This window comes from Ornithorhynchus anatinus, chromosome X5 (genome assembly GCF_004115215.2).
Source record: "Ornithorhynchus anatinus isolate Pmale09 chromosome X5, mOrnAna1.pri.v4, whole genome shotgun sequence".
Lineage (NCBI taxonomy): Eukaryota > Metazoa > Chordata > Mammalia > Monotremata > Ornithorhynchidae > Ornithorhynchus > Ornithorhynchus anatinus.
In genome coordinates this window covers 31,259,240-31,284,730 of record NC_041753.1, presented here as the reverse complement: position 1 = coordinate 31,284,730, position 25,491 = coordinate 31,259,240, and the positions used below count along the sequence as shown (strand labels likewise).

The 25,491-nt window shown below is 43.5% G+C and overlaps 1 protein-coding gene across 4 annotated transcripts in view; it reads left to right on the top strand.

The window, feature by feature from the left end:
- Positions 1 to 3,301: 3,301 nt before the first annotated feature.
- CEP120 (centrosomal protein 120) overlaps positions 3,302 to 25,491 on the top strand; it is a 70,630-nt gene continuing 48,440 nt past the window's right edge. The window contains exons 1-9 of one of the 4 annotated variants that reach the window (XM_029055939.2): positions 3,302 to 3,660; positions 5,703 to 5,859; positions 8,323 to 8,437; positions 14,815 to 14,956; positions 15,579 to 15,718; positions 18,855 to 19,052; positions 20,465 to 20,692; positions 22,608 to 22,794; positions 23,525 to 23,617. In XM_029055939.2, coding sequence (XP_028911772.1) covers positions 3,612 to 3,660; positions 5,703 to 5,859; positions 8,323 to 8,437; positions 14,815 to 14,956; positions 15,579 to 15,718; positions 18,855 to 19,052; positions 20,465 to 20,692; positions 22,608 to 22,794; positions 23,525 to 23,617 — 1,309 coding nt within the window. In that variant the 5' untranslated portion in view covers positions 3,302 to 3,611. The remainder of the gene's footprint in view (positions 3,661 to 5,702; positions 5,860 to 8,322; positions 8,438 to 14,814; positions 14,957 to 15,578; positions 15,719 to 18,854; positions 19,053 to 20,464; positions 20,693 to 22,607; positions 22,795 to 23,524; positions 23,618 to 25,491) is intronic. The other 3 variants (XM_029055937.2, XM_029055938.2, XM_029055940.2) reach the window with 3 other exon arrangements.

Here is a 25,491-nt window from a genome sequence, read left to right as displayed (position 1 = left end):
TCATCTCCCCTCAAATTAGTTTCCGGGTAATTTGGGTTCTAATACACTAATGGGCTTTCAAAATGTCAAAAATAGCATTTAGGTATTTTGTGTTTTGGTTTCCATGATCTCACTCATTGGTGTTGTGCGTATTTGCCATATACTTTCATCCCTGATTCACTTTTTTTTCTCTTCCGCTGTTAGTACTGCCACTGCCAGCCAAACAACAACAGGTAGAGTTGAGCCAGGGCCACTGGAGCTTGGGCAGCCTCAATAATAGTAGTATTAGAATACATTTTACTGCCCTCTTGGGACAACTAACTGTACTAGGTTTTTAGGAAGTTCAGAATGAACAAGTGACACTTTTGCCCTCTCCTACCTTATCTTGCTAATCTCTTACTACACCCCAGCCAGCAGGCTTGCCTACTCTCTGCAGCTCAATCTCTACCCCTTGTTCATCTCCTCTCTCTGGCCTGGAACTCCCTCTCCCTTCATGTCTGACAGTCCACCACTTAGCCCACCTTCAAAGCCCTTGTCAAATCACATCTACTCCAAGAGGCCTCCCCTGACTCACCGCTCATTTCTTCACCCAATTCACCCGTCCCTCTGCGTTACCTATGCACTTGGGTCCGTACCCTTTAAGTATTTCGATACCCACCTCTAGCCCCACAGCACTTACATCCATATACTTATACTCTGCTGCTTCCCTGATCTGTGTAATTCATTTTAATGTCTGTCTCCCCTGTACACTGTAAATTCCTTGTGGGCAGGGATTGTGTCTACCAGCTCTGTTGTATTATATTCTCCCAAGTGCTCAGTAAGTACCACTGATTGATTCCCTTCCATAAGGAATTTACACTCTAATGGGTAACACAATGTAACAATATTTACAGGAGTAATACAATAAATAATTGAGTGTACAACTGAATAAACTTACATACAACTTATATACAAAAGTGCTGAGCATGGATATAAATAAATTAAATGAGAGCTAGAGTTGGCTTATGGGCTTATTCAAATTAAGTGCTGGGGAACTAATCAGGGAAGCAGCATGGCCCAGTGGATAGAGCACAGGCCTGGAAGTCAGAAGGACCTGGGTTCTAATCCGGACTCTGCCACCTGTCTGCTGGGTGACCTTGGGTAAGTCACTTCATTTCTATGTGCCTCAGTTACCTCATCTGTAAAATGGGGATTGAGACTGTGAGCCCCATGTAGGACACAAACTGTGTCCAACCTGATCTACCCCAACGGTTAGTACGGGGCTTGGCACAGAGTAAGCACTTAACAAATACCATAAAAAAGAGAAGGTTTCATGCTGCTACCTGGATCATTTTCCTAAATAACTGGGCTGCCCATGTCTTCCCACTCCTCAAAAGCAAGTTGACCATTGCTAACTGCATCAAAGAGAAACATCTTACCAAAAGTTTGAAGGCAGTCAATCAGCTCTCTCCCACTACACCTCGCCTGCAAATTTTGATCCTCTCATGCCAACCGATTCGCTATGCCTCATTCTCATCTCTCTTGCCATCAGCCTCTTGTTCATCCCCTCCCTTCTGCCCAAATCTTCTTCCCCTTTTACATCCAGAAAGCCACTCCTCTTCTCATCTTCAAAGGCCTCCGGGAATTGTGTCTCTTCTAGGAGGTCTTCACTGATAAAGCTTCTGTCTCCCCACCCCATTTGCCGCCCCCCCCGCCGCGCATCACTTCCAGAGAGTTCATCAAATGGCAGCAAAGGACCCCCTTCACCCCCCAAGAGCCTGGCACCCCAGACCTAGAGCTGGAGGGAGAGATCAATGAGGAGAATAATTATGGTACCTGTTAAGCACTGACTCTGTGATAAGCACTGGGATGGATACAAGATGATCAGGTTGGACACAGTCCCTGTCCCACATGGGGCTCACAGTCTACGTAGGAGGAAATAGGGATTAATCCCCCTTTAACAGATGAGGGAACTGAGGTAGAGAGAAATGAAGCGACTTGTCTAAAGTCACACAGAAGACCAGTGGCAGAGCCGGAATTAGAACCCAGGTCCTCTGACTCCCAGCCTCGCGCTCCTTCCACTAGACCACATGGCCTCCCTGAACAAACAACCAGAACTAGCAACCAGAGTCACGGAGACTGCAGCCAGAAACAGACCTGGAGAGGAGAAAAAGGAGATCAATTTGGGCTTTACCTGTGTGGGGAGTGGGAAAGGTCAAACCTGGTAGAGGTGTTGCAGGTGGTTTCCCAGTCAGGGCCACTGCTGGCTTTCAAGACTGTGGGGTAAGAGATCAGATCAGTGCTGCTGCTGCTGCTGTTGCTGTAGCAGCTACTGTCGCTACTGCACCCCTCAGTGTACTTCAAGTAGCTGAGGCACCCAGAGGCCTCTACTTGAGCAGGACATTTGGGAAAGGGGAGGAGCCCTAGAGACGTGTAAATCCCTGTGCTGATGGGTCAGCAGCCAAGGGTGTGGAGGGGAGGGGTAGTAGGGCCACTGTGCTACTGTCATGGCAAAACTGGGGGCAAAAAATAGTGATGTTTCCAAGAACGATCTGGCCACCTTCTGAGGGCAGCATTCTTGCTTTAGTTAAGGTATCAGTCCCAGGGGCAGCGCGTGGCCGCAGTGACTGCGGTCATTGATTATCGGCTACAGCTTCAGCTAAGGCCATGACTACTATGACCGATTATTTGCTATAGATTTTGACCGCAGGCTACAGCTGTAGTTTGGCAGCGGCTATAGCTTCGGCTGTCTTTTTCTCTCCCCTCTAGACGCTAACCTCCTTCCTGCTGTGTGACCTCGGGCAAGTCACTTCACTTCTCTGTGCCTCAGTCACCTCAGCTGTAAAATGGGGATGAAGACTGTGAGCCCCACATGGGACGGGGATTGTGTCCAACCTGATTAGCTGGTATCCACCCCAGCGCTCAGAACAGTGCTTGACACATAATAAGCACTGAACAAATAGTAATAGTAATGGTATTGCTAAGTGCTTACTCTGTGCCAAGCACCGTTCTAAACACTGAAACCATCATCATCAGAGAACGTTTCTACCGACTCTGTTATATGGTATTCTCCAGAGAGTAGCTATGGATCGCAAACGACTGGACGGCATTTGATTATAAGAGTAATGATAATAATGATAAGCAATTAGCATCGTGCTCTGCACGCAGTAACAGCTCAATTGTCCGAGCCCTTACAGCTATTCAACAGCTGCTGCCGCCGCCATCACCGCCACACACCTGCGAAGGCCGACGGCACGCGGGCTCGGGCCGTTCCCTCCTCTCACAGCTGGGTGGCGCCATCCCAGGTTTCTCACTCCGTTTTACGGCCCGCAGGCGCCTCTCCTCTAGAGCAGCGGGGAACGGAGGGGGGGAGACCCGATCGTGCCGGGCGGCCTTCTAGCCTTCTCCGCCCTAGTCTCGATCGCCTTTTGTCCTCCAGCGTCCGGGCCGGTTACTAGGCGGGAACTCGTTTGAAATCGCGGCCGCGGAGCGGCAAAAAGGCTCGGAGAGGCGGGTTTTACCACCATCCGTGTGGGCCTGAGGATGAAGCGGAGGGCAGCGGGCGATCGGGGCTAAGGCCTCGCGGCCGGGCTGGGGTCTAGGGACTTCCTGGGCACCGTTCCCCTCTCTTTGGCTGGCCCGAGAACCCGAAGATGGTGTCCAAGCCCGACCAGCTCCTCGTTGTGGTCTCCGTTTTGGAAGGTGAGTGACAGGGCGAAGCTTCTGAGCCTGATCCGCCCACCTTGCTCACTCCCAAAACTCCTCGCAGTTGGTTTCAAGCCGGCGATCGTATTTATTGAGAGCTCGCGGTGCGCAGAGCCCTGCACTAAGCGCTTCGGAGAGTGCAAAAGAACCGAGTTGGTAGCCACTGCCCAGAACGAGCTTACAACCTAGGGAGGCTCTCCCCTAACGGACCCCACGTTGCCTAGCTGCTCTCTTCACCCACTTTTACCGAACTAATCAATCAGGGGTATTACTGGATCGCTCACTGCGCAGAGCACTGCACTAGGCGCTGGGTAGAGTGCAAAAGAACAGAGTCGGTAGCCACTCTCCCTGCCCACAACGAGCTTACAACCTAGGGAGGCTCTCCCCTGACGGGCTTCACCTTGCGTAGCTGCTCTCTTCACCCACTAGTCCCGAATCGATCGATGAATGGTATTTATTGAGCGCTTACTGTGAGCGGAGCACTCACCTGAGCGCTTGGGAGGGTTATAGTTGGTAGACGTGTTTCCTGCCCACCCGAACTTACCGTTCTGAAGGCTCTCAGACGTCAAACAAGCTACCTTAGCTACCTGCTCTCTTCACCCCAATCAATCAATGATATTTACTGAGCACTTACTGTGTGTAGAGACTCCAGTGTTTGTGCTGTCTCCAATAGGCCACACTTCTCTATACTGTCCTCAACACTCGTGTGTGTATGTGTGTGTGTATATATATCTACATATACATGTGTGTGTATATATATATGTGTGTGTGTGTTTGCTGTGTATTTTGACAGTTATACATATTTTTATGTTTGTCTTCCCCACTCAAGTGTAAACTTGTGGGCAAGAGTTGTATCCCTTCATTATTCTGTACTTACATACCACCTAGTACACCACACAATAATAATAATTGTGGTATTTAAGTGCTTACTATGTGCAAGGCACTATACTAAGCCCTGCAGTGAATACAAACAAATCAGGGTGGACACAGCCACTGTCTCACATGGGGCTCATAGTCTTAATCCCCATTTTACAGATGAGGTAATTGAGGCAAAGAGAAGTGAAGCGACTTACCCAAGGTCATGTAGCCAACAAGTGGCGGAGCTGGGATTAGAACTCAGGGCCTTCTGACTCTCAGGCCCGTGCTCTTTATGCTAGGCTACGCTACTGAGGACTCAATAAATGTTACTACCACTCTGGCTCATAACACATTCACTGCTATGCAACTCTGGAGTTTGTCGTGTATGTGATCATTTTAGTACTTGTGGTATTTTGAAGTGCTTTTTAGTTGCTGAGCACTGTACTGCTGCCCCATAGCACTTATGTATATATGTATACATCTATAATTCTACTTATTTATAATGATGCCTGTTTACTTGTATTGATGTCTGTCTCCCCCTCCCCTAGACTGTGAGTCCATTGCAGGCAGGGATTGTCTCTATTTGCTGTATTGCACTTTCCAAGTGCTTAGTACAGTGCTCTGCACACAGTAAGCGCTCAATAAATATTGAATGAATGAATGAATGAATGCTAAGAGCTGGGGTATATATGTTAATCAGGTCAGACACAGAAAAACAGGTATTGAATCCCCTTGGGACTGGGACTGTATCTGACCTGATTATCTTCTATTCACCCCAGCGCTTAGCACAGTACTTGAAACATTCATTCAGTCGTATTTATTGAGCGCTTACTGTGTGCAGAGCACTGTACTAAGCGCTTGGAACATAGTAAGTGTTTAACAAATATCACGAGATTTTACAGACTAGGAAACACAGGCACAGAGAAATTAAGTGACTTGCCCAAAGTCACGCAACAGACAAGTAGCGGGGCTGAGATTAGAACCCAGCTCCTCTGACTCCCAGACGCGGGCCCTTTCCACTAGGCCACACTGATTATGTTATAATGCCCATCTAAGAAGTCACTTCAGTGATAAAGCAGTAGCTGTTACCACTCGATAGCTTGTTCAGAAAGACACCCCAGATGCTCACATTTTATTTTAATAGATATGCCTGATAAATACATTCATTCATATTTTTTCAGGGCGACATTTTCCCAAGCGTTCAAAACACACGCTTGTAGTGGAAGCAAAGTTTGATGGAGAAGAGTTGGCAACTGATCCTGTGGAGCATACTGATCAACCAGAGTTTGCCACAGAGTTAGCTTGGGAAATTGAAAGGAAAGTACTTCACCAGCACAGGTAACTCTATTATTCTCAAACTCTAATGAATTTACTTGGTAAAGAAAAAGTCAGTCTAGTACAAAGACTCTCTTTTTAGCACCCTTGGAAGGTAGTGATTATGTGTACTAACTATTAATAATTATGATATTAAGTGCTTACTTTGTGTCAAGCACTGTACTAAGCGTGGGGGTAAACAAATTAATCGGATACGATGCAGTTCCTGTCCCACAAGAGACTCACAGTCTACGAGGAGGAATGGGTATTGAATCCCCATTTTACAGTTGAGGAAAGTGAGGTACAGAAAATAATAATGTATTTGTTAAGCACTTACTATGTGCCAGGAGCTGTATTGTTAAGAGAAGTTAAGTTACTTGACCAAGGTCAGACAGCAGACAAGTGGCGGAGCTGGGATTAGAATCCAGGTCCTCTACCTCCCAGGCCCATGCTCTTTCCACCAGGCTGTGCACCTCCACAAACTCTATCATACTCTCCAGCATGTAGCACAATGCTCCAATTCCAGTAGGAGCTAAATTACTATGGATTGATTTTAATTGGTTCCATAAAAATATTGTTAAGCAAAAATGTTAAGTTATAGTTTCACACTAAAAGAATATAAACTGCATTAATGCTTTCCCAAGACCCCCAAACTTGACCAAAACAATAAAGATGTATTTGAAAACACAATTACATGTTCAAATAGCATTATAAATATGCACCGGTAATTTTTTTTTAACAGTGTTTAAGTACTTACTGTGAGGCAAACACTGTTCTAAGGCTTGGGGTAGCTACAGTTAGATCAGACACAGGTCCTGTCCTTCATGGGACTCAGTCTAAGCAGGAGGAAAAACATATTAAATTCCCATTTTTACAGTTGAGGAAACTGAAGCACAGAGAAGCAATTGGCAGAGTCAGAATTAGAACCCAGATCTTCTGACTCCTAGGTCCGTGCTCTTTCCACTAGGCCACGCTGCATGTCTCTTTATAAATTTTTTTTATGGTATTTATTAAGCGCATGAATTATGACTATAACCTGTTGATAATCAATTTTCAAAGTATTATCGTTCACATATTGTTCAACAAAAACGCACCTTGTCCTTATCATTATTGATGCCAGAAGTTAAACAGCTGTTGAAATGAGCTTCTAATCTCTCTAGTCATATTTTTCAAAAGTACTTCAGTATTGAGGCTCTAGGGAAGGCAGAAGAGTGAAAGGAGTTAAGGTAAACTAGTGCACTATCGCAGACGGCTAGGCTATGAGAAATATTGCCAATAAAATTCAGCAGCAATTTCATGAAACAGCACTTAAGTGTTTTGTAGTGGGAGATCCCATTATAGAATATCATGGAATTACCCATATATGTGGAAAAAATATTAGAGTACAGTCACTTTTCATATAGAATTTGCTTTCATATGCATTTTGGATAGAACATTGTGGGGAAATTATTGAACGTTGTTTCAGCAACACACATCTTTCTGGATAGATTGCAACCTTGGAATAAATGGAGTATGCATGTGGTGTCACTCAAGATGTGTATATTTGTCAAGATCGTACTCCCACTTTATTGGAAAACTGACTGTATATCATTGTAATGCCTACCTGAAATTGAAATGTGTTTTGGGATTCCTTCTCATGGAGGTGGATACATTTTTATTCTGCCCTCTGTGTGGTTAACACATATTCAGAAGATGTAGTCAATTTGAAAATTTAAGAAATGGAACTGTGCTATAATGGTAAGAACTTCAAAAAGGTTTCTACGATGCTCCACATTGGCCATTTGTGCCTGTAAGTAAACTTCACTGTCAATAATAATCGTGGTATTTAAGTGCTTACTTTGTGCCAAACACTGTACTAAGCACTGGGATAGATGCAAGATAATAGGGTCAGGCATATTCCCTGGCCCACATGGGCTCACAGTCCAAATAGGGTTTGAGAACATATATTTCATCCTCGTTTTACAGATGAGGAAACTGGGGTACAGAGAAGTTGAGTGACTTGCCCAAGGTCACAAGTAGGCAAGTGGTAGACTTGCCTTTTAGACTGTGAGTCTGTTATTGGGCAGGGATTGTCTCTCTCAGTTGCCGAAATGTATATTCCAAGCGCTTAGTACAGTGCTCTGCACGTAGTAAGCGCTCAATAAATACTATTGAATGCATGAATGGTAGAGCTGGCATTGGAACCTAAGTCTTCTGACTCCTAGGCCTGTGCTCTTTCTACTTGGCCACGCTGCTTCTCACTGTTATTTGTATTGTCTTCTAATATATAATATGTATGATGAAATATATGTATTTGATAGATGTATCTAGCTATAGAAATATATAACAACATAATTGATGAGTTAATCAACTTCCTCTTTGCTACTGCCAAAATTCCTATTTGAAAGGATGAGCAAGTAGCTATTTGCAAGGGAGATCTTTATTGTGAGAGCTTGATAAATACAACTCTTGCTCATAGTATTGTATAAATCTTTTTTCTTTTTTCAGGTTGCAACGGACACCAATTAAGCTTCAGTGCTTTGCACTGGATTCGTTGTCTTCCACTAAAGAACCTGTAGGGTACATTGTTCTAGATTTAAGAATTGCTCAAGAAACGAAACAGGTATTTTTTAAATTAAGTAATAAATGTCCTATTAACTCAATTTTTCCAAATCCGTGATCATTTTGTAGTCACTTCTTGAAGGATTTCGAAGACTTCTTCTGGATGACTTTAGATCCTTTCCAGAATTATGATTCTATGATTAAATATAGATTCTTTTACGACTGTGTTGTTAGCCTGAATGAAGATTATATAATTTTCCTAATTTTAGAAACCCAAAGCCAAAATCAGTCGATCAATCACTGGTATTCATCGAGCACTTACTGTGTGCAGCTTACTGTACAAAATGATTGCACTGTACTAAGTAAGGCACTGTACTTAGTGCCTTCTCACTGTGCCTTGCTCTCTCCTATCTCGCCGCCGACCCCTAGCCCGCGTCCTGCTGCTGCCCTGAAACACCCACCCTCCTCAAATCCAATAGACAATTACTCTCCCCCGACCCTTCAAAGCCTTACTGAAGGTTCATCTCCTCCAAGAGCCCTTCCCAGGCTAAGCCCCACTTTCCTCTTCTCCCACTCCCTTCTGCATCGCCTGACTCACTTCTTTTGTTTTTCCCCCACTCCCAGCCCCACAGCACTTATTCTTATATCTAGACTGTAAGCTCATTGTGGGCAGGGAATGTCTGTTATATTGTACTCTCCCAAGCACTTAGTACAGTGCTCTGCACACAGTAAGCGCTCAGTAAATACAATTTAATGAATGCTTGGATGAGTACAATACAGTACTGCTCACAAGACATGTAGAGTCTGGGGGGGGAGGCAATTAGGTAAGTTACAGGGGAAACATCAGAATATGTGCTACTATAAGTGCTATGGGGATGGAGTGAATATCAAAGTGCTTGGAGATATGACTGCTAGCATGTAGATGATAAGGCATTTGAGGTGTCTGTTGATATAATGAACCAATTGTGTTCATTAAGCACTCACTGCATGCAGAACATTGTACTAAGGGCTTGGGAGAGTACAATATAACAGAGTAGATATACTCCCTGCCCACATGCAGCTTCCATAAGGGATATAGGGTGGGGGAGGTGACAGGTTGTCAGGGAAGGCTTCCTGAAGCAAATATTCTAGTAGGGGCTTTGAAGGTGGGGAGAGTGGTGGGCTGCCAGATATGAAGGCAGTTCTAGGTAGGAGGGAGGGTGTGAGCAAGGGGTTCACACCCCTTGGGAGACATGAGATCGAGGCAGGTTAAATTGGTTAGTGTTAGAGGAGCCAAGTATATGGCCTGGGTTGTAGTGGGAGATGTTAATAAAGGGTGCACGCCCATGTTAAATGAACAACCATTTAAGTCAGTGCATCAAGTTCTCATTACATTGGCCAGCAGAAATGACTGGAATTTAAAATAAGTTCATTTTCCAGCACCAAGATAATTAGACATGTGATAAATTACTCTGACCTTCAGAATAATTTCGATTTATCTAAATTACGTGAGAAGCAAATCGTGCACCAGCAATTGCTTCCAGTAACTGGGGTGGGCCTGGATTTTTGTGCTTATACCAACTATTTGGGGACAAAATATTGTTATGGACAAAGTGCAGTTTCATTACAAATAAGTTACAAAAAGGTCCAATTCTAAATGTAGAAACTGTCCATGAAATCACATTCAGACATAGAATTACGGTGTGAGCCTTATTTTATGTTTGTTTTTTTGACACCATATGTGGGCTTATGGCACAATTAAGGGCCCACCACGTATTAAGTATAGCCTGAACATCAAGGAAAGCAGGTTTTCTGTTCTGATTAAAAAGGTTATTGATTAGGTTATGCCTTTCTGGGAGCTTTTCTGTTATTAATAACAATACGGAATTGTCGCATCGATCCCAAATTGACAGACCATAGCATGACTCCGAGTCATGAATCAGCACTCAGTTCTGGTGCTGAAGATGGGGGTACTCTTCAGATTGGCTTTTGGGGGCTCTAGCATCAGAAGCCAGTTGATGGTTGGTGACCAAGAGACAGGTAAGGCATTTGAGGTGTCTCTTGATTAAAGGACTAAGCCAAATTGACACCTGGCCCTTCTAATAACATTTGTTCCATTTAAACACTTCCTATGTGTCAAGCACTGTAATCAATCATTTGTTGAGCTCTTATTGTGTGCAGAGGACTGTACTAAACACATGAGCGAGAACAATAGAGCAGAGTTGGTAGACACGTTCCCTGCCCACAAGGGGCTTAGAGCTTAGAGGGACATTTAATATTAAATGCAGCAATTATGGATTTGTACCTAACTGCTGTGGGGCTGAAGGTTAGGTGAATAGCAAACGCTTAAAGGATACGGATTCTAGTGCAAGAGTGACACAGAGGAAGGAGAAATAGGGGAAATGAGGACTTAATTGGGGAAGGCCTCTTGAAGGAGATGGGATTTTAATTAGGCTTTGAAGGTGGGGAGAGTGGTAGTTTGGAGTGGTAGTTTGGCAGATAGGAAGGGGGAGGGAGTTCCAGGCCAAAGGCAGGATGTGGGCATTACAAGATGATCAGGTAATCACTTCTCTGCTGTTTGCGTTCATAGGAAACTCACTGTGCAGAGAAAAGCTTTGGTTGGTAATGTACAGGAGAGAACCTAGAAACTGGAACTTTGAGAGAGACTTTTTTCTGTGAAGGGAAAGATGGAGTTTTGGATAATACCTTGCCATTATCTTGTAACGTCCACATCCTTGCCATTCCTTGGTCTCATTTCTTCTTTCACTCAGCCACGGGTTAAACGTGGCACTATTTGTGAGTCATGGAGTCAGAGCAAAACCCAGAGCTTCCAATGACTTGTGTATGGGCAAGCCACCTAATTACTCCCTAACAGCAGAAGAGACAAGCTTTTTTATGTGCTCATCAGGGCCAGACTATGGATCCTACATTGGCCTTTTCAGCTACATATGGTCTCACAGGTGAACTTCACTATCAGTGGTGTCTTCTTCAGCTGTCAAGGACAACTATCCCTTCATACCTTCATTCAATTATATTTATTGAGCACTTACTATGTGCAGAGCACTGTGCTAAGTGCTTGGAATGTACAGTTCGGCAACAGATAGAGACAATCCCTGCCCAACAACGGGACGCTTGCACCCTCCTTTTTACCCCTCCCCGACTACCATCTTCAACCAGTCACTCCAGTGGCCCCTTCCCATTGCTTTCGAACATCGTCTCACCTATCATAAAAAAAAAATCCCTCCTTAACCCCATGGCTCCCTCGAGTTATCATTCTATCTTCTTCCTACTGTTCCTCTCCAATTCTGTGAGAGTTATCCACACCCTCTGTCTCTACTTCCTCTCCTCCAGTTCTCTCTCTTATCCCCTCCAATCTGGTTTCCACCCACTTCGCTCCACGGAAATTGCCCTCTCAGGGATCACCAATGACCTTCTTGCTAAATCCGATCACCAACGACCTTCTTCACCAATGACCTTCTTCTTGCTGAATCTGACGGCCTCTACCCCCATCCTAATTCTCCTAGGCCTCTCAGCTGCCTTTAACACTGTGGATCATCTCCTTCTAGAGGCATCCAACTTTGGCTTCACTGACACTTTCCTCTCCTGTTTCTCCTCCTTTCTCTCCAACTGCTCTTTCTTAATCAATTTTGTAGGTTCCTCTGCCTACCATCCTCTGTCAGTGGGGGTCCCTCAAGACTCAGTACTGGGTCCCCTTCTATTCTCCATCTACACGCACTCCCTTGGAGAACTCTTTTGCTCTCATTGCTTCAACTACCAATTGTATGTGGATGATTCCCAAATTTACCTCTATAAACTCTGACCTGTCTCCTGCAGTCTTGCATTTTCTCCTGCCTTTAGGACACCTCTACCTCGTTGTCCTACTGATACCTCAAACTAGTCGTGTCCAAAACAGAACTCCTCATTTTCCCACCCAAACCCTGTCCTTCCCCTGTCTTTCCCTTCAGTGTAGACAGCACCACCATCCTCCCTGTCTCATAAACCCATAACCTTGGCATTATCCTCGATTTATCTCTCTCATTCAACCCCCATATTCAGTATCAACAAACTCTGTTTTTTACACCTTCATAACATCACTAAAGTCATCCTCTCCTCTCTATCCAAACTGCTACTATGCTAATCCAAGCACTTATCCCATCCCACTTTGACTACTGCGTTGGCCTCCTCCCTTACCTCCCTGCCTTTTGTCTCCCCACTCCACCTCGCTCTGCTTCCCTGGTGATTTTCCTAAAAAAACCCATTCAGTCCACGTATCCCCATTCCTCAAGAACCTCCAGTGGTCGCCCATCCACCTCTGCATCAAACAAACTCCTTACTGTCAGCTGCAGAACACTTATTCAACTCACCCCCTACCACCTTACCTCACCTTGCTGATTTCCTACTACAATCCAACCTGCACACTTCGCTCCTGTAGCGCCTGCTGCCTCACTGTACCTTGGTCTCATCTGTCTTGCTGCCGATTCCTTGCCCACGTCCTGTCTCTGGCCTGGAACACTCTCCCCCTTCATATCCAACAGACCATCACTCTCCCCACCTTCAAAGCCTAATTAAAATCCCATCTCCTCCAAGAGGCCTTTCCCAATTAAGCCCTCATTTCCCCTCTTCCTCCTCCCTTTTGTGTCAACCTTGCAATTGGATCTGTACCCTTTAAGCACTTGCTATTCATCTCACCTTCAGCCCCTCAGCAGTTATGCACATAACCATAATTTATGTATTTATATTAATGTCTGTCTGCCCCTCTAGAATGTATGCTCTTTTTGGGCAAGGGAACTTGTCTACCAACTCCATTGTATTATATTCTCCCAAGCGCTTGGTACGGTGTTTTGCACAGAAGAGTTTAATAAATTCTATCGATTAACTGATATACATATGGTATGCATACACTTACATATGTCCTTAGCAGGATAAACACATTATTTTTTCCCTTCAAGAACTGGCCTCTGAACAAGGGCATGAAAATCAGTAGAAAACATAAAGCCCTTGATATTCAAACCCACACACACAGAACATGCCACCATACTATTGCCATTATGCCACTTCTGGACACTGTCTTCAAATTGCAACAGTGCCACCAGTCCAAGAATTCGGAGCTGGAAGGCACCAGATGAATAATAATAAGTGTGGGATTAAGCGCTTACTATGGCCCAGGCACTGTACTAAGCGCTGGGGTGGATACAAGCAAATGAGGTTGGACACAGTCCCTATCCCGCATGGGGCTCACAGTCTCAATCCCCATTTTACAGATGAGGTAACTGAGACCCAGAGCAGTGAAGTGACTTCCCCAGGGTCACATAGCAGGCAAGTGGTGGAGCTAGGATTAGAACCTCGATCCTTCTGTCTCCTAGACCCCTGCGCTATCCACTAAGCCATGCTGCTTCTCAATCTAGCAGTGGTATGCATTGAGCACAGTACAATAGAGTTGATAGATGTGCAGATCCCTGCAGTCTACAGGTGAAAATGGACAGTAAAGTAAATTACAGATAGGAGAAAGAGAGTATAAGAATATGTGCCTAAGTGCTGTGGGGCAGAGTCATGAGTATCAGAGTGATGAAGTTCTCTGGATAGCAGAGGTACCAAAGCTTTTGGTGAGGTTGGATAAAAATTTTGGTGAGAGGAAGTCACCCTTTCCTAGGCCATGGGAAGCAGCATACCCTAGTGAGTGATCAGAGCACGAGCCTGCAAATCAGAAGAACCTGGGTTCTAATTCCAGCTCCGCCCTTTATCTGCTTTGTGACCTCGGGCAAGTCACTTCAATCCTCTGGGCCTCAATTACCTCATCTGCAAAATGGGGATTAAAGATTGTGAGCCCAGTGTGGCATAGGGGCTCTGTCTGACCTGATTAGCTTGTATCTACCCTGGCACTTAGTACAGTGCCTGGCACATAGTAAATGCTTAATAAATACCATTAAAAAAAGATAAGGGGGAAAGCCCTCGAATTTCTCACTCAGAAAAGGAAAGTCCCAAGAGTGAAGAGTGCTGGACTGCTGGAGGAGGGAGCAAGAAAGCCCTGGATTGTGTGTGTTGGGTGGGAAAACAGCAGAAAGCTCTCCTAAAGAGCAGTCCAGGCAAGGGAATGGATAGGGAGGCCAATGAGCAGCAAGAAAACTGTTGGAAATAAAACATTCTAGGAGGGGGATGGACCGGAGAAGCTTCTCTAAATGAAACCCATCAGATTCTCTCCGTTTCTGCTAATTTTAGGCCACAGTGGATGAAGTTTTTCACTTCCAAATATGCATAGAATTTTAAATGTCTCCTGTAATCCACTTTGTCTTGTTAAAATTCACAATGAAAATGAAAGTATTTTACAAGAGAAAAAATGTAATTGGCATTTAGCAAAGGGCTTTAAGCTCTCCAATGTGGTAGTTTGTCCTTGGCTGGCTCCTTTTTTACTGACTCTACTAAAGCATGCTTCCTTTTCTTTTTTTTTTTCCTCAAACCTAGGACCCAAAATGGTATCCACTGCTGAGCAACAAATACACGAAGTTCAAGTGTGAAATCCAGATAAGCATTGCTTTGGAAATGGATACGAAAGGTTCAGCGGATTCCTTTAAAGCAAAAGAAGCACCACCCCGGGAGGGAAAAGGTATATATGTAAAGTATAAAGACTCCTCCTTAACCATGGATCCGTGGCAGGGCCATCCAGTGATATTTTTGTTATATCGTAGTTTCCCAAACTCTTAGTACAGTGTTCAGCATGCCATAAGCGCCCAGTAATGCGACTGATTGATTGATTGTCATGCACAATGAATCCTTGACCCTGCAGATATGTATATAACCGATTCTTTGTTAACATTATCAATCAGTGGTAGGTATCTAGCAATTACTACATGCAGAGCACTGTACTAAGCACTTGAGGGAGTACACCAGGGACTGTGTCCAACCTGATCACCTCAGCGCTTAGTAAAGTGGCTGGCATACAGTAAGCGCTTAACAAATACCACAGTTATTAATGCAGCATAATTAGTGGACACATGGTGATCAAAAAAGAACTTTAGAGCTAAAGAAGTTGCTAAAAAAGAAGTTGCATCAAAAGCAAATTGGTGTGTGGCTTTTGGTTTTTTTGGATTTTGATACACTTTTCATGCCAAGAGCCTACACAGCGTGGAATGGAGTCCTAATCCCTGGAAAGATATAAATAAATCCTGTGCCAATTTTTGATGATGATGACTGGGAGTGTAAGTTGATTTTGCTGTTCCCATTTATAGTGCTCTCTGGAGTGGATCCTAAGACGGTCGTAGCAGTCCTGAATGAGGAAGAAGGCTATCACCAGATTGGACCAGCAGAGAGCTGTAAAGACTTTTTTGTTATGTCTGTGACTGTTGCTTTCGCCACGCAGTTGGAACAGGTAAGAGAGTCTATGAAATTATTCTAAAAGACATTTGCAAATTTTATTGTAGAAAATGTTGTTATGTGGAGCTTAGGTTTAGTACATACTTGAGTGATCTTACAGAATTAACTTGGAAATAGGAGTACATTTACCAAAGCCATTTTTCTATCCCAATTTCTGAAAATGCCAAGAGTTGAGTGGCCTAAAGTTGCAAGAGTGGCTTGTTTTCCAGAGAGTTGTTGACTCTCTCAGGTCACTGTGATACAGATCAATCAATCAATGGAATTTATCGAATGCTTGCCATGTGCAGAGCACTGTACTAAGCACTTGAAAGAGTACAACACAATCGGTAGAAACATTCCCTGCCCACAAGGAACTTCATTCAAAGTATTTATTAAGTGCTTACTGTGTGCAGAGCACTGTACTAAGTGCTTGGGAAAGTATAATACACCAATAAAGAGTGACAATCCCTGCCCACAACGAGCTCACAGTCTTGCATGTAGTTTTCCTGGAGAGAACCAATGACCCCTTAATTTTACGTTTTTATCAGCCATGTTCATTTTGAAATAATAATGGCATTTATTAAGCGCTTACTTTGTGTTATTTAAGTACTTACTCTGTCCCAAATACTATGCTGAGCACTGGAGGTAGATACAGGATAATTAGATCAGACACAGTCTCTGTCCCAAGTGGGGATCTCAGTCTAAGGGGCAGGGAGAATAAATGTTCTATCCCCATTTTACAGATGAGGAAACTAAGGCAGAGAGATGTAAAGTGACTTGTCCGAGGTCACACCACCGCTGTCCCTGAGCTGGGGTTAGAATCTAGGTCTCTGCTTGTTCCACTAGGGCATGCTGCTTCGCTAGACTCCCCCACTTTCCCCACGCCCCCTAACCCTGCTATGTAAGCTATGGGAAGCAGTGTGGCCTATTGGATAAAGCATGGGCCTGGGAGCCCAAGGACCTGGGTTCTAATCCTGGCTTCACCACTTGCCTGCTGTGTGACCCTGGGCAAGTCGGTTAACTTCCCTGCCTCAGTTTCCTCAACTGTAAAATGGGGATTCTATACCTGTTCTTCCTCCTACTTAGACTGTAAGCCCCATGTGGGACAAGGACTTTGTCTGATTTAACTTGTTTCTGCTCCAGTGCTTAGAAGAGTGCTTGGCACAAAGTAAACGCTTAAATAAAATGTTTTAAAAAGTACCTGAGACTTCTGATATTTGGTGTTTAATATGTACATTATTATGGTTTCTGAGACTGACTGGATTTTTAAAAATCTGTCAACAATTATCAAAAATTTGATCTTTATTTGTTCACTTTATGAACTAGTTTTATCTTTGCTTTTCAAGAATTGCATGGGGATAGGGATGACTTTCTGAAAATAACAAATAAGTACAACCCCCACCACCTAATTTGCAACACCAAATTTTAGCCTAACAAGGAAGGGGGTCTTGAGACCCCCTTGAAATAGAGCTAGACCGTAAACACAGACTAGTCCAGGTGAAATTTACTTCTCCTCCTCATCAGTGGTATTTATTGAGTGCTTCCTATGTGCAGAGCAGTGTACTAGGTGCTTGGGAGAAGACAAATCTCAGCGTGAATAGTTGAATCCAGGTTTTTCTTAGACGTGCCCACCTTCCACCTAGGATTCTCTTGGCAAACTGGAATAATTTATTAATTTGGTATTTAGCAAGCATTTAATATGTTCCTAAGTACTGGGAGTAGATCCAAGATAATCAGATCGGACACAGCCCCTGTCCCATATCAGGCTCAAAATTTAAGAACTAAGATGAATGGGTATCTTATTCCCCATTTTACAAATGAGGAGACTGAGACACCAAGAGGTTAAGTGACTTGCCCAGGGTCACACAGCAGGCTAGTGGCAGAGTTGATACCAGAACCCAGGTATCCTAACTCCCCTATCTGTGCTCATTCCACTATGTCATGCTGGCAGTTAATGACCATTTTTTTGTTGTTGTTCTCATTCACAAAGTTTTTCTTACACCAATGACACTTGTGACATGCTTATATTGGCCAGAATGAATATCCCTGTATTTTAATAATGGTTTCTAGTTCCTTAGAAAAATGCTAAATGCTGCTTCATTTTCATTATAGCAGCAAAAAAATGAAATAAATGGTATATGGATGCGGATAAACTGTTGGAATGCTGGACTTTTAAAAAAAATACACACATGTAGCTTGACCCCCACATCAGCCTTCTGACTGGTCTCTCTACCTCCAGTCTCATCCCTTTACAGGCCATATTTTACTTACCTATCAATAAAGTGCTTCTACTAAGAATGAAAAATTCATGTGGTTTGAAAATTCTTCGAAAGTTGCCCAAGTGGGTTACTTACTGGCCCCGGGAACAATTTGAGAAATATTGACTCAGACAATTTTCAGTTGTTGGTGAACTCAGCATCTGTACTTTGCGTATTTGGGGCTACATGTGGGAGAAAAACCTCCCAGCCTCCTCCTTTACAGATGTGTTAGCAACCTTCTTGTGTCTGGGTTCTCTCAAATAATCCCTTCAGTCTCATTAAAAAGTCAAATTTGTATTCCATTCCAAATTCTTCTTCTCCTTGGGACAACTTTGGCTGTGACATGAAGCCTTACAGCAATGGCATGAAGTGTGAATAAAAATATGAGATCTTGGTTCCACTCTGCTATGGAACAGCAATTGGCCCATTAACGCAATAGCAACCACCGTGTAATGCAGCTGCATTATTCATTCTTTTTAATCTGTACTTGGATATATGGTACCCAAGTGGCTAATGTTTTGTGATGGTAGGCTGAATAATTTTTTGGCAACATCAGGCTGGTTGCTTCATCCTGGAGTAGGTTTCATTCTTGATATTTGACCCCTATATATCTGTCTTTCAGAACACCACCAAATTCTTTTTAGCATGCTTGATGAAATTAAAGCCTTTTTTTTTCCATAACAAAAAGCATAATTGACTTGGCAAAGTCTTGTACCTTTGAATTTCATGTAACTTCAGAATAAATCCTGTTGCTGAAATTCTATGACAGTATTTATTGTGAAGAGTTGTTGGAATCACAACCTTTAAACTGCTGTTTCTGTTTTAATACAAAAAATAGTAAAGGTATTTTATTTGGAGATTTTAATTCCCTTTGTTGCTTCCTTGAATTTCTAGTTAATTCCTTGTACAATGAAACTTCCAGAACGACAAGCCGAGTTTTTCTTTTACTATTCGTTACTTGGAAATGATGTTACAAATGAACCATTCAGTGATTTGATGAACCCAAACTTTGAGCCAGAGAGAGCATCAGTTCGAATACGCAGCAGTGTTGAATTTCTTCAGGTGTATCTGTCTGTTCAATCTAAACTACAGGTAAGTGCTTCCACAAATTGTTACGAAGAATTCTTTTAATCTTAGAGAAGTCCTTCAGCTGTATTCCGAGGTGAAAAAAATCTACCACAGTTCATATGTAAAAGAGATCCCTCACCAGGTTTTTTTTCCAGCTTTTTTTTGGTATTTAAGTGTTGACTATGTGACGGGCACTGTACTAAGTGCTGGGGTAGGTACAAGCTCATCAGGTTGGACACAATCCCTGTCCCACTTGGGGCACACAGTCTTAATCCCCATTTTAAAGATAAGGCAACCGAGACACAGAGAAGTGAAGTAACTTGCCCAAGATTACACAGCAGATAAGTGGCAGAGTCGGGATTAGAAGCCAGGTCCTTCTGAATCCCAGGCCCGTGCTCTGTCCACTAGGCTATGCTGCTTCTTAGCTCTAAGAAGGAGTCCGAGCTCTAAGGACTCCTTTGTCTAATTTAAGTCAGTGATGTAGGAAATAGACTTAACCATATTTTAAACATTCCCCCTATTTCTTCTTCCAACTTTTGCTCTGGCTTAATGCTGTTATCCATTTAATATTTGCTATCATTTCAGTTTATAAGTAAAAAACTAAAATAATTGTAAGGATTATTTACTCCCCCCCCCCTTTACAGTTTTCTGCCTTTGGTAGTTTATCTTTTCAATATACCAGCTTTACATCCTCACAGTTTCAAAAGACATGCTCTAGTGGAGAACAGTATTAGCTCTATTTAACAGCTACAGCTAGGAAAACCAAGGCACGAAGAAGATGCATCAGCTTGCCCAAGGTCATGTGATCAGGAGAAATCCAGGTCTCCTGTCTTCTCACAGCAAGTTCATACTCTATGGATGGCCAATTCTTAAAGCATCTTGGGAGTGGGATGGGTGGAGGGGCGGCACAGAGTGCTGCAAAAAGGGATGTGGTTGGTAAGGGGCAGGAGGAATGAGTAAAATAATATTTCTTAGGCATTTTAGTATGCTTCAGTAGAACTCAAACTCAGTGTTTGTGTGAGATTTTTAGAATTAAATTAGGCCTTTTAGGGAGCAACAGTGAACATCTGAAACAAAGACAATGCAAACACCTTCCCTCTCCCCCTATAACCAAGTAACTTTATTGCAATTTCTATGGCCCATTATTATTTTAAAAGCTCTATAAAATCATATATTTTTTTAAAAAGTATGTAAATGCAGAAAACATTATTCCACTACTATGGATTAGGATGTAGTGTATCCAACACAATTACTTTGTATCTTCCCCAGTGCTTAGTAGTGCCTGACTCATAGTAAGCACTTAACAAATACCACAATCATCATCATCACTGCACCATAGGAACCCAATTCCCTAAATAGAGGGCTTATTTCCTGAAGCAAGGTGGGAGTAAAATGGGATTATACCGATATATACTGTTGAAGAATTTTCTTTATAGATCCACCTTTGCTGTGGAGATCAGTCACTCGGAAGCACAGAAATATCACTAACTGGATTGCTGAAGAAAGGACATATAGAAATTGATCAGCATCCTGTAGCAGTCGAAGGGGCTTTCACTCTTAACCCGCCTAACAGGATCAAACAAAAGCTTGCACATCTCCCTTTGGAACTGGCTCCTACAGTGGGAGTGTCTGTGACTCTACAAAAAGAAAGCATAAATGCTCAGGTAAATCATTTTCTTAGATTTGTTTTCAGGTTTCCTTCTGTACATTTATACAGTCAATCAATTGGTAGTATTTATTGAGCCCTTAACTGTGCTTAGACCCTGGTAATAATGAGTATGGTATTTATTAAGCACTTCCTGTGTGTCCAAGCACTGTGCTCAACGTTGGGGCAGATAATAGGTAATCAAATCGGACACAGTCTCTGTCCCACAGTCTAAGGACAGAAAGAAGGTATCTTATCCTTATTTTACAAATGAGGAAACCGAGGCTCAGAGAAGTGAAGTGGCTTGCCCAAGGTCACACAACAGGCCAGTGGTGCAATCAGGACAGGAACCCAGAGCTCTTGACTCCTAGGCCCATTAGGCCACACTGGACTAAATACTTGGGTGACTACATTAGAATTCGTATGCATGATCCCTGCTTTTGATAAATTGTAAGGAACTTACAATCTATCAGGGAAGGCAGGCACCAAAATAATTTACAGACCAGAAGGAAGGAAGGAAATAGCTTGTGTGCATGCCTGTACGCAATAATATAATCACTGTGTTCCTTCAAAATGTATTTGTGTCTTGTTGTATATCTATTGCAATTAGACTCCACTCCAGAACCAGCTGCAATGTGAAGGTGGACTACTCCAGACCCACTTTTCATTTTGAGTGTCAGAGCTAATTTGGGGGTGAATTATTGAAGGGGTGGGACAGGGGTGGGTATTTATTAAGTGCTTCCTATTGGATGAGCAGCCCTGCTGTGGGTCCAATGGAATGAAGTAGGGTCTGGGAATTGGGTGAGCTGGATTTGAGCCCCAGCTCTTCAAGTAGCAGAATGTCTCCCAGGGCTGTGCCATCAGTGGTGCTGATGGAAGAACCATTTAGGGTGGTACTGTGAGGTGGACGGGCCTAGGAGGAACCCTGGAAAAGTAGCTGGCTAACGTGGGCCCCAAAAGACCACAGTGGCTACCAAGGCAACCGCTTACTGGGTTGTGGCACTGCGGCACATGTTGGAACTATGGCATAGTTTTGCCACACTGCAATGAGAAGCAGTTTGGCTTAGTGGACAGAACACGAGTTTGGGAGTCAGAAAGACCTCCGTTCATTCTTTCAATCATATTTATTAAACACTGTGTGCAGAGCACTGTTCTAAGTGCTTGAGAAAGTACAGTACAACAATAAAGAGTGTGACAGTCCCTGCCCACAATGAGCTCACAGTCTAGTGGGGGGAGACAGACATCAGTACAAATAAATAAAATGACAGATGTATACATAAGTGCTGTGGGGCTGCGAGAGGGGAGGAGCAAAGGGAGCAAGTCAGGGCGACGCAGAAGGGCTCCGCCACTTGTCTGCTGAGTGACCTTGGGCAAGTCACTTAACTTCTCTGTGCCTCAATTACCTCATCTGTAAAATGGGGATTAAGAATGTGAGCCCCATGTGGGATATGGACTGGATCCAACCTTGTATCTACCTCAGTACTTAATACAGTGTCTGGTGTGTAGGAAGCGCTTAATAAGTATTATTGAAAAAATACTTTCATTCACTAATTTAATCATATTTATTGAGTGCTTCTGTGTGCAGAGCACTGTACTAAGCGTTTGGAAAGTACAATTTGGCAACAAATAGAGACAATCCGTAACCAACAGCGGGCTCTCAGTCTAGAAGGAGGGGAAAATAGTGTTCTCCATATAAAAATCTTTTGCATGTACAGAGTGCTGTACCACTTCCCATCTACTCACTTATTGTACTCAGTGTCCCAGCAGGAACATAACTGACAGGGATTCTGTTGTACTTTCCCAAGTATTAAATACATTTCTCTGCACACAGGTGCTCGCTCAGTAAATAGTACTGATGGATACATTTTGTAAATGTGAAGACATTTTAACTGCGAAGTGTTTTTTTATCTAAAATCCAAAATTATTTTGTTTAGCCTGTAGTTGTATTTCATGATTCAGAGCCTGCAAATAAAAGAGTATCAACAGCCACAGTGGAAAACCTAGTAGATTCTGAGCAGCGAGCTCCGAGTGTGTCTCCTCTTTCACCTCAGGATGACTGTTCACCACCTGTTAAAGATGATGCAACAGAAAGTGAAGTGGAAAGTCTACAGTGTGACAAAGGTACAAAACCAAATCATAAGGGTATGGCTGCCTTTTAATATAGGTATTCATTGCATGCACTAGTGGAAATACTGGTGTTTTGCCTGAAATATGTAGAGCCATGTTTTCTTTTTCTCCCTCCCTCTCTCATTTCCCCTCTCCTCAAACACACTTCCCTATCATCTCCCTTTATACCTCTGGACTCTTCTAGTTTAGTCTTTCCTCCACCCTGTCTCTATGTCTTTTTTCCTGTTGTACTCCTGTCTCTCATACTATCTTCTGGCACCTCTTCTCACCTCTTCTCTCTTCCCTTTCTCAATCTTTGCTACTCACTGTTCCTCTCTGTCTTACTCTATGTCTTACTCTGGGTCCACCTTCTGTTCACTTACCTACCTTGGAGTCTTGTTCCTTCTGCCCATCATCACCTCCTGTGCTCACTCTGTCTGGCCCTCCCTTATCTAGATTTTTCTGTTTTCATCTTTTCTCTCTCTGCCTTCTGTCCCATTTGCCTTTCCCTGTCACTTATTCCGCTTCCACCTCATGGGAACCCAGAATCTCTGACATTTCCCCTCAGTCCTGCTTCTGCAGAGGTAGAACTACAATAGAAGCAACAGGATGGGAGGGAGAAGACTGCAGATCTATGATCCTTCCCCTCTGTCCTTCTGTTATGGGGGGCCAAGAACGGCAATGGAGGTAAGCCACATTTGGGGTACAGAGCGTGTCCTCAACCTGCCCCTCTTCTCTCCCACAGTCCTAGGTCCCTGCCAGCCAGTTGACGGACTGAAACTGCCTCCTGGGAGCTGTGGGAGCCAATCTGAAAGTTCAGAAGCAGCCATTCAGACAGGTTTCCCTGGCTCATCTTAGTTTTTTTTTTTAATATGTATAGATGTTTTCGATCCATCTACATTTTTAGTAATGTATTTAGTTTAGTTGGTTGAATTTTGTTTTTAAGGGCAGTTGATACACGGGACCTAATAAAGGGAAATTTTAAATCGTGAAGGCTTTTGAGGTTTGTAGTGGTTTGAAAAAGCAAAATAATTTCAAAGCATTGGAACTAGGAATAATCCTTAGAACTCTTTATTTGAAGAGTTATTTCTGGGCATGAAATGCTGGCCGGCATTCTAATGCAATTTCCTGAGCTCTGAATTCCAAACTAGATTCAAGTACATGTATAGGGGGTGTAGCCTTTGAGCACCAGAGGAGCATGCCCCTCCCTACCTCTGATTCTAAGCAGTTACTGGTCAGTGCCAGTCCTTCAAAGAAAGTTCTGGCTAAGCGAGAGGCGGCAAAGGGAAAAGAAAGGTTAGACGAACCACTGAAAAGGACCAGGGGAAGGGAACTGAATACAGTGGAGCTCCTCCTCTCATACGTCCTTGAGGAGGGGAGGGAAGCTGAGGATAGATCAACTGAAAAATAAATGAAAGGGGAAGTGAGGGGGCTGATGTGAGGGAGGCAAGGAAGAAATACAGAGCTGGTCAGAGATGAAACGTTACCAGAAATCAGGGTTTGAGAGGAAAAGGTGTCGGACAAAGACATACTGTTAAACCTAGTCAGAGAATAGATATGTTTATGTATATATATGTATAGTAAGAGTCACTGAAACCACTTCTTGGGATATCATTTTTGCAATTAAGAATTGAGATTTAATCTTACTCCTCTGGTTTTCAGTCAATCACTAGTAGTGATTGAGCTTCTACTATGTGCAGAGCAATCAGTCAATAGTAGTGAGCTCTAAGTGTTTGTTCAGCGCCGTACTAAACACCTGGGAGAATCCTCCCTTTGGCCCACCCTCCTTTCCCCCACCCTCACCCCTTCATATATGGCAGACCGCGACTCTCCCCTCCTTCAAAGCCTTATTAGAAATCACATCTCCATCAAGAGACCTTCCCTGACCAAACCCTCAATTCCCCTGCAACCTCTCCCATCTGTGTGCACCTGGCACTTGGATTGATACCCTTTGAGCACTTGGTATTCACTCCACCCTCAGCCCCACAGCACTTACCTACCTATCCGTAATTTATTTTAATGTCTGTTGCTCTTACAGACTGTAAGTTCCTTTTTTCATGGAATTTAAGTGCTTACCATGTGCCAGGTACTGTAGTAAACACTGGGGTAGATACAAGCTAATCAGGTTGGACACAGTCCATGGCCCACATGGGGCTCACGGTTTTCATCCTCATTTTACAGATGAGGTAAATGAGGCCCAGAGAAGTTAAGTGACTTGCCCAAGGTCACAGCAGACAAATGGAAGAGCCGATATTAGAATCCAGGTCCTACTGATTCCCAGGCCCGTGCTCTATCCACTAGGCTATGCTGCTTCTCCCTGTGGGCAGGGAACATGTCTACTGACTCTGCTGTAGTGTCCTCTCCCAAGTGCTTAGTACAGTTCTCTGCACACATTAAATGCTCAATAAACACCAGTGATTCATTCAGTCGTATTTATTGAGCGCTTACTGTGATTGAGTAGACACAATTTCTCCCTTCAAGGAGTTTCCAATTTAGTGGGGGAGACAGTCACTAAAGTACCTTAAAGATAGGAATAATAATAATAATAATTATGGTATTTGTATGGTATGGCTTACTATATGCCAGGCACTGTACTAAACGCTGGGGTGGGTACAAGCAAATTGGATTGGACACAGTCCCTGTCCTGTACAAGACTCACAGTCTTCACCCCCATTTTACAGATAAGGTAACTGAGGCACAGAGAAGTGAAGT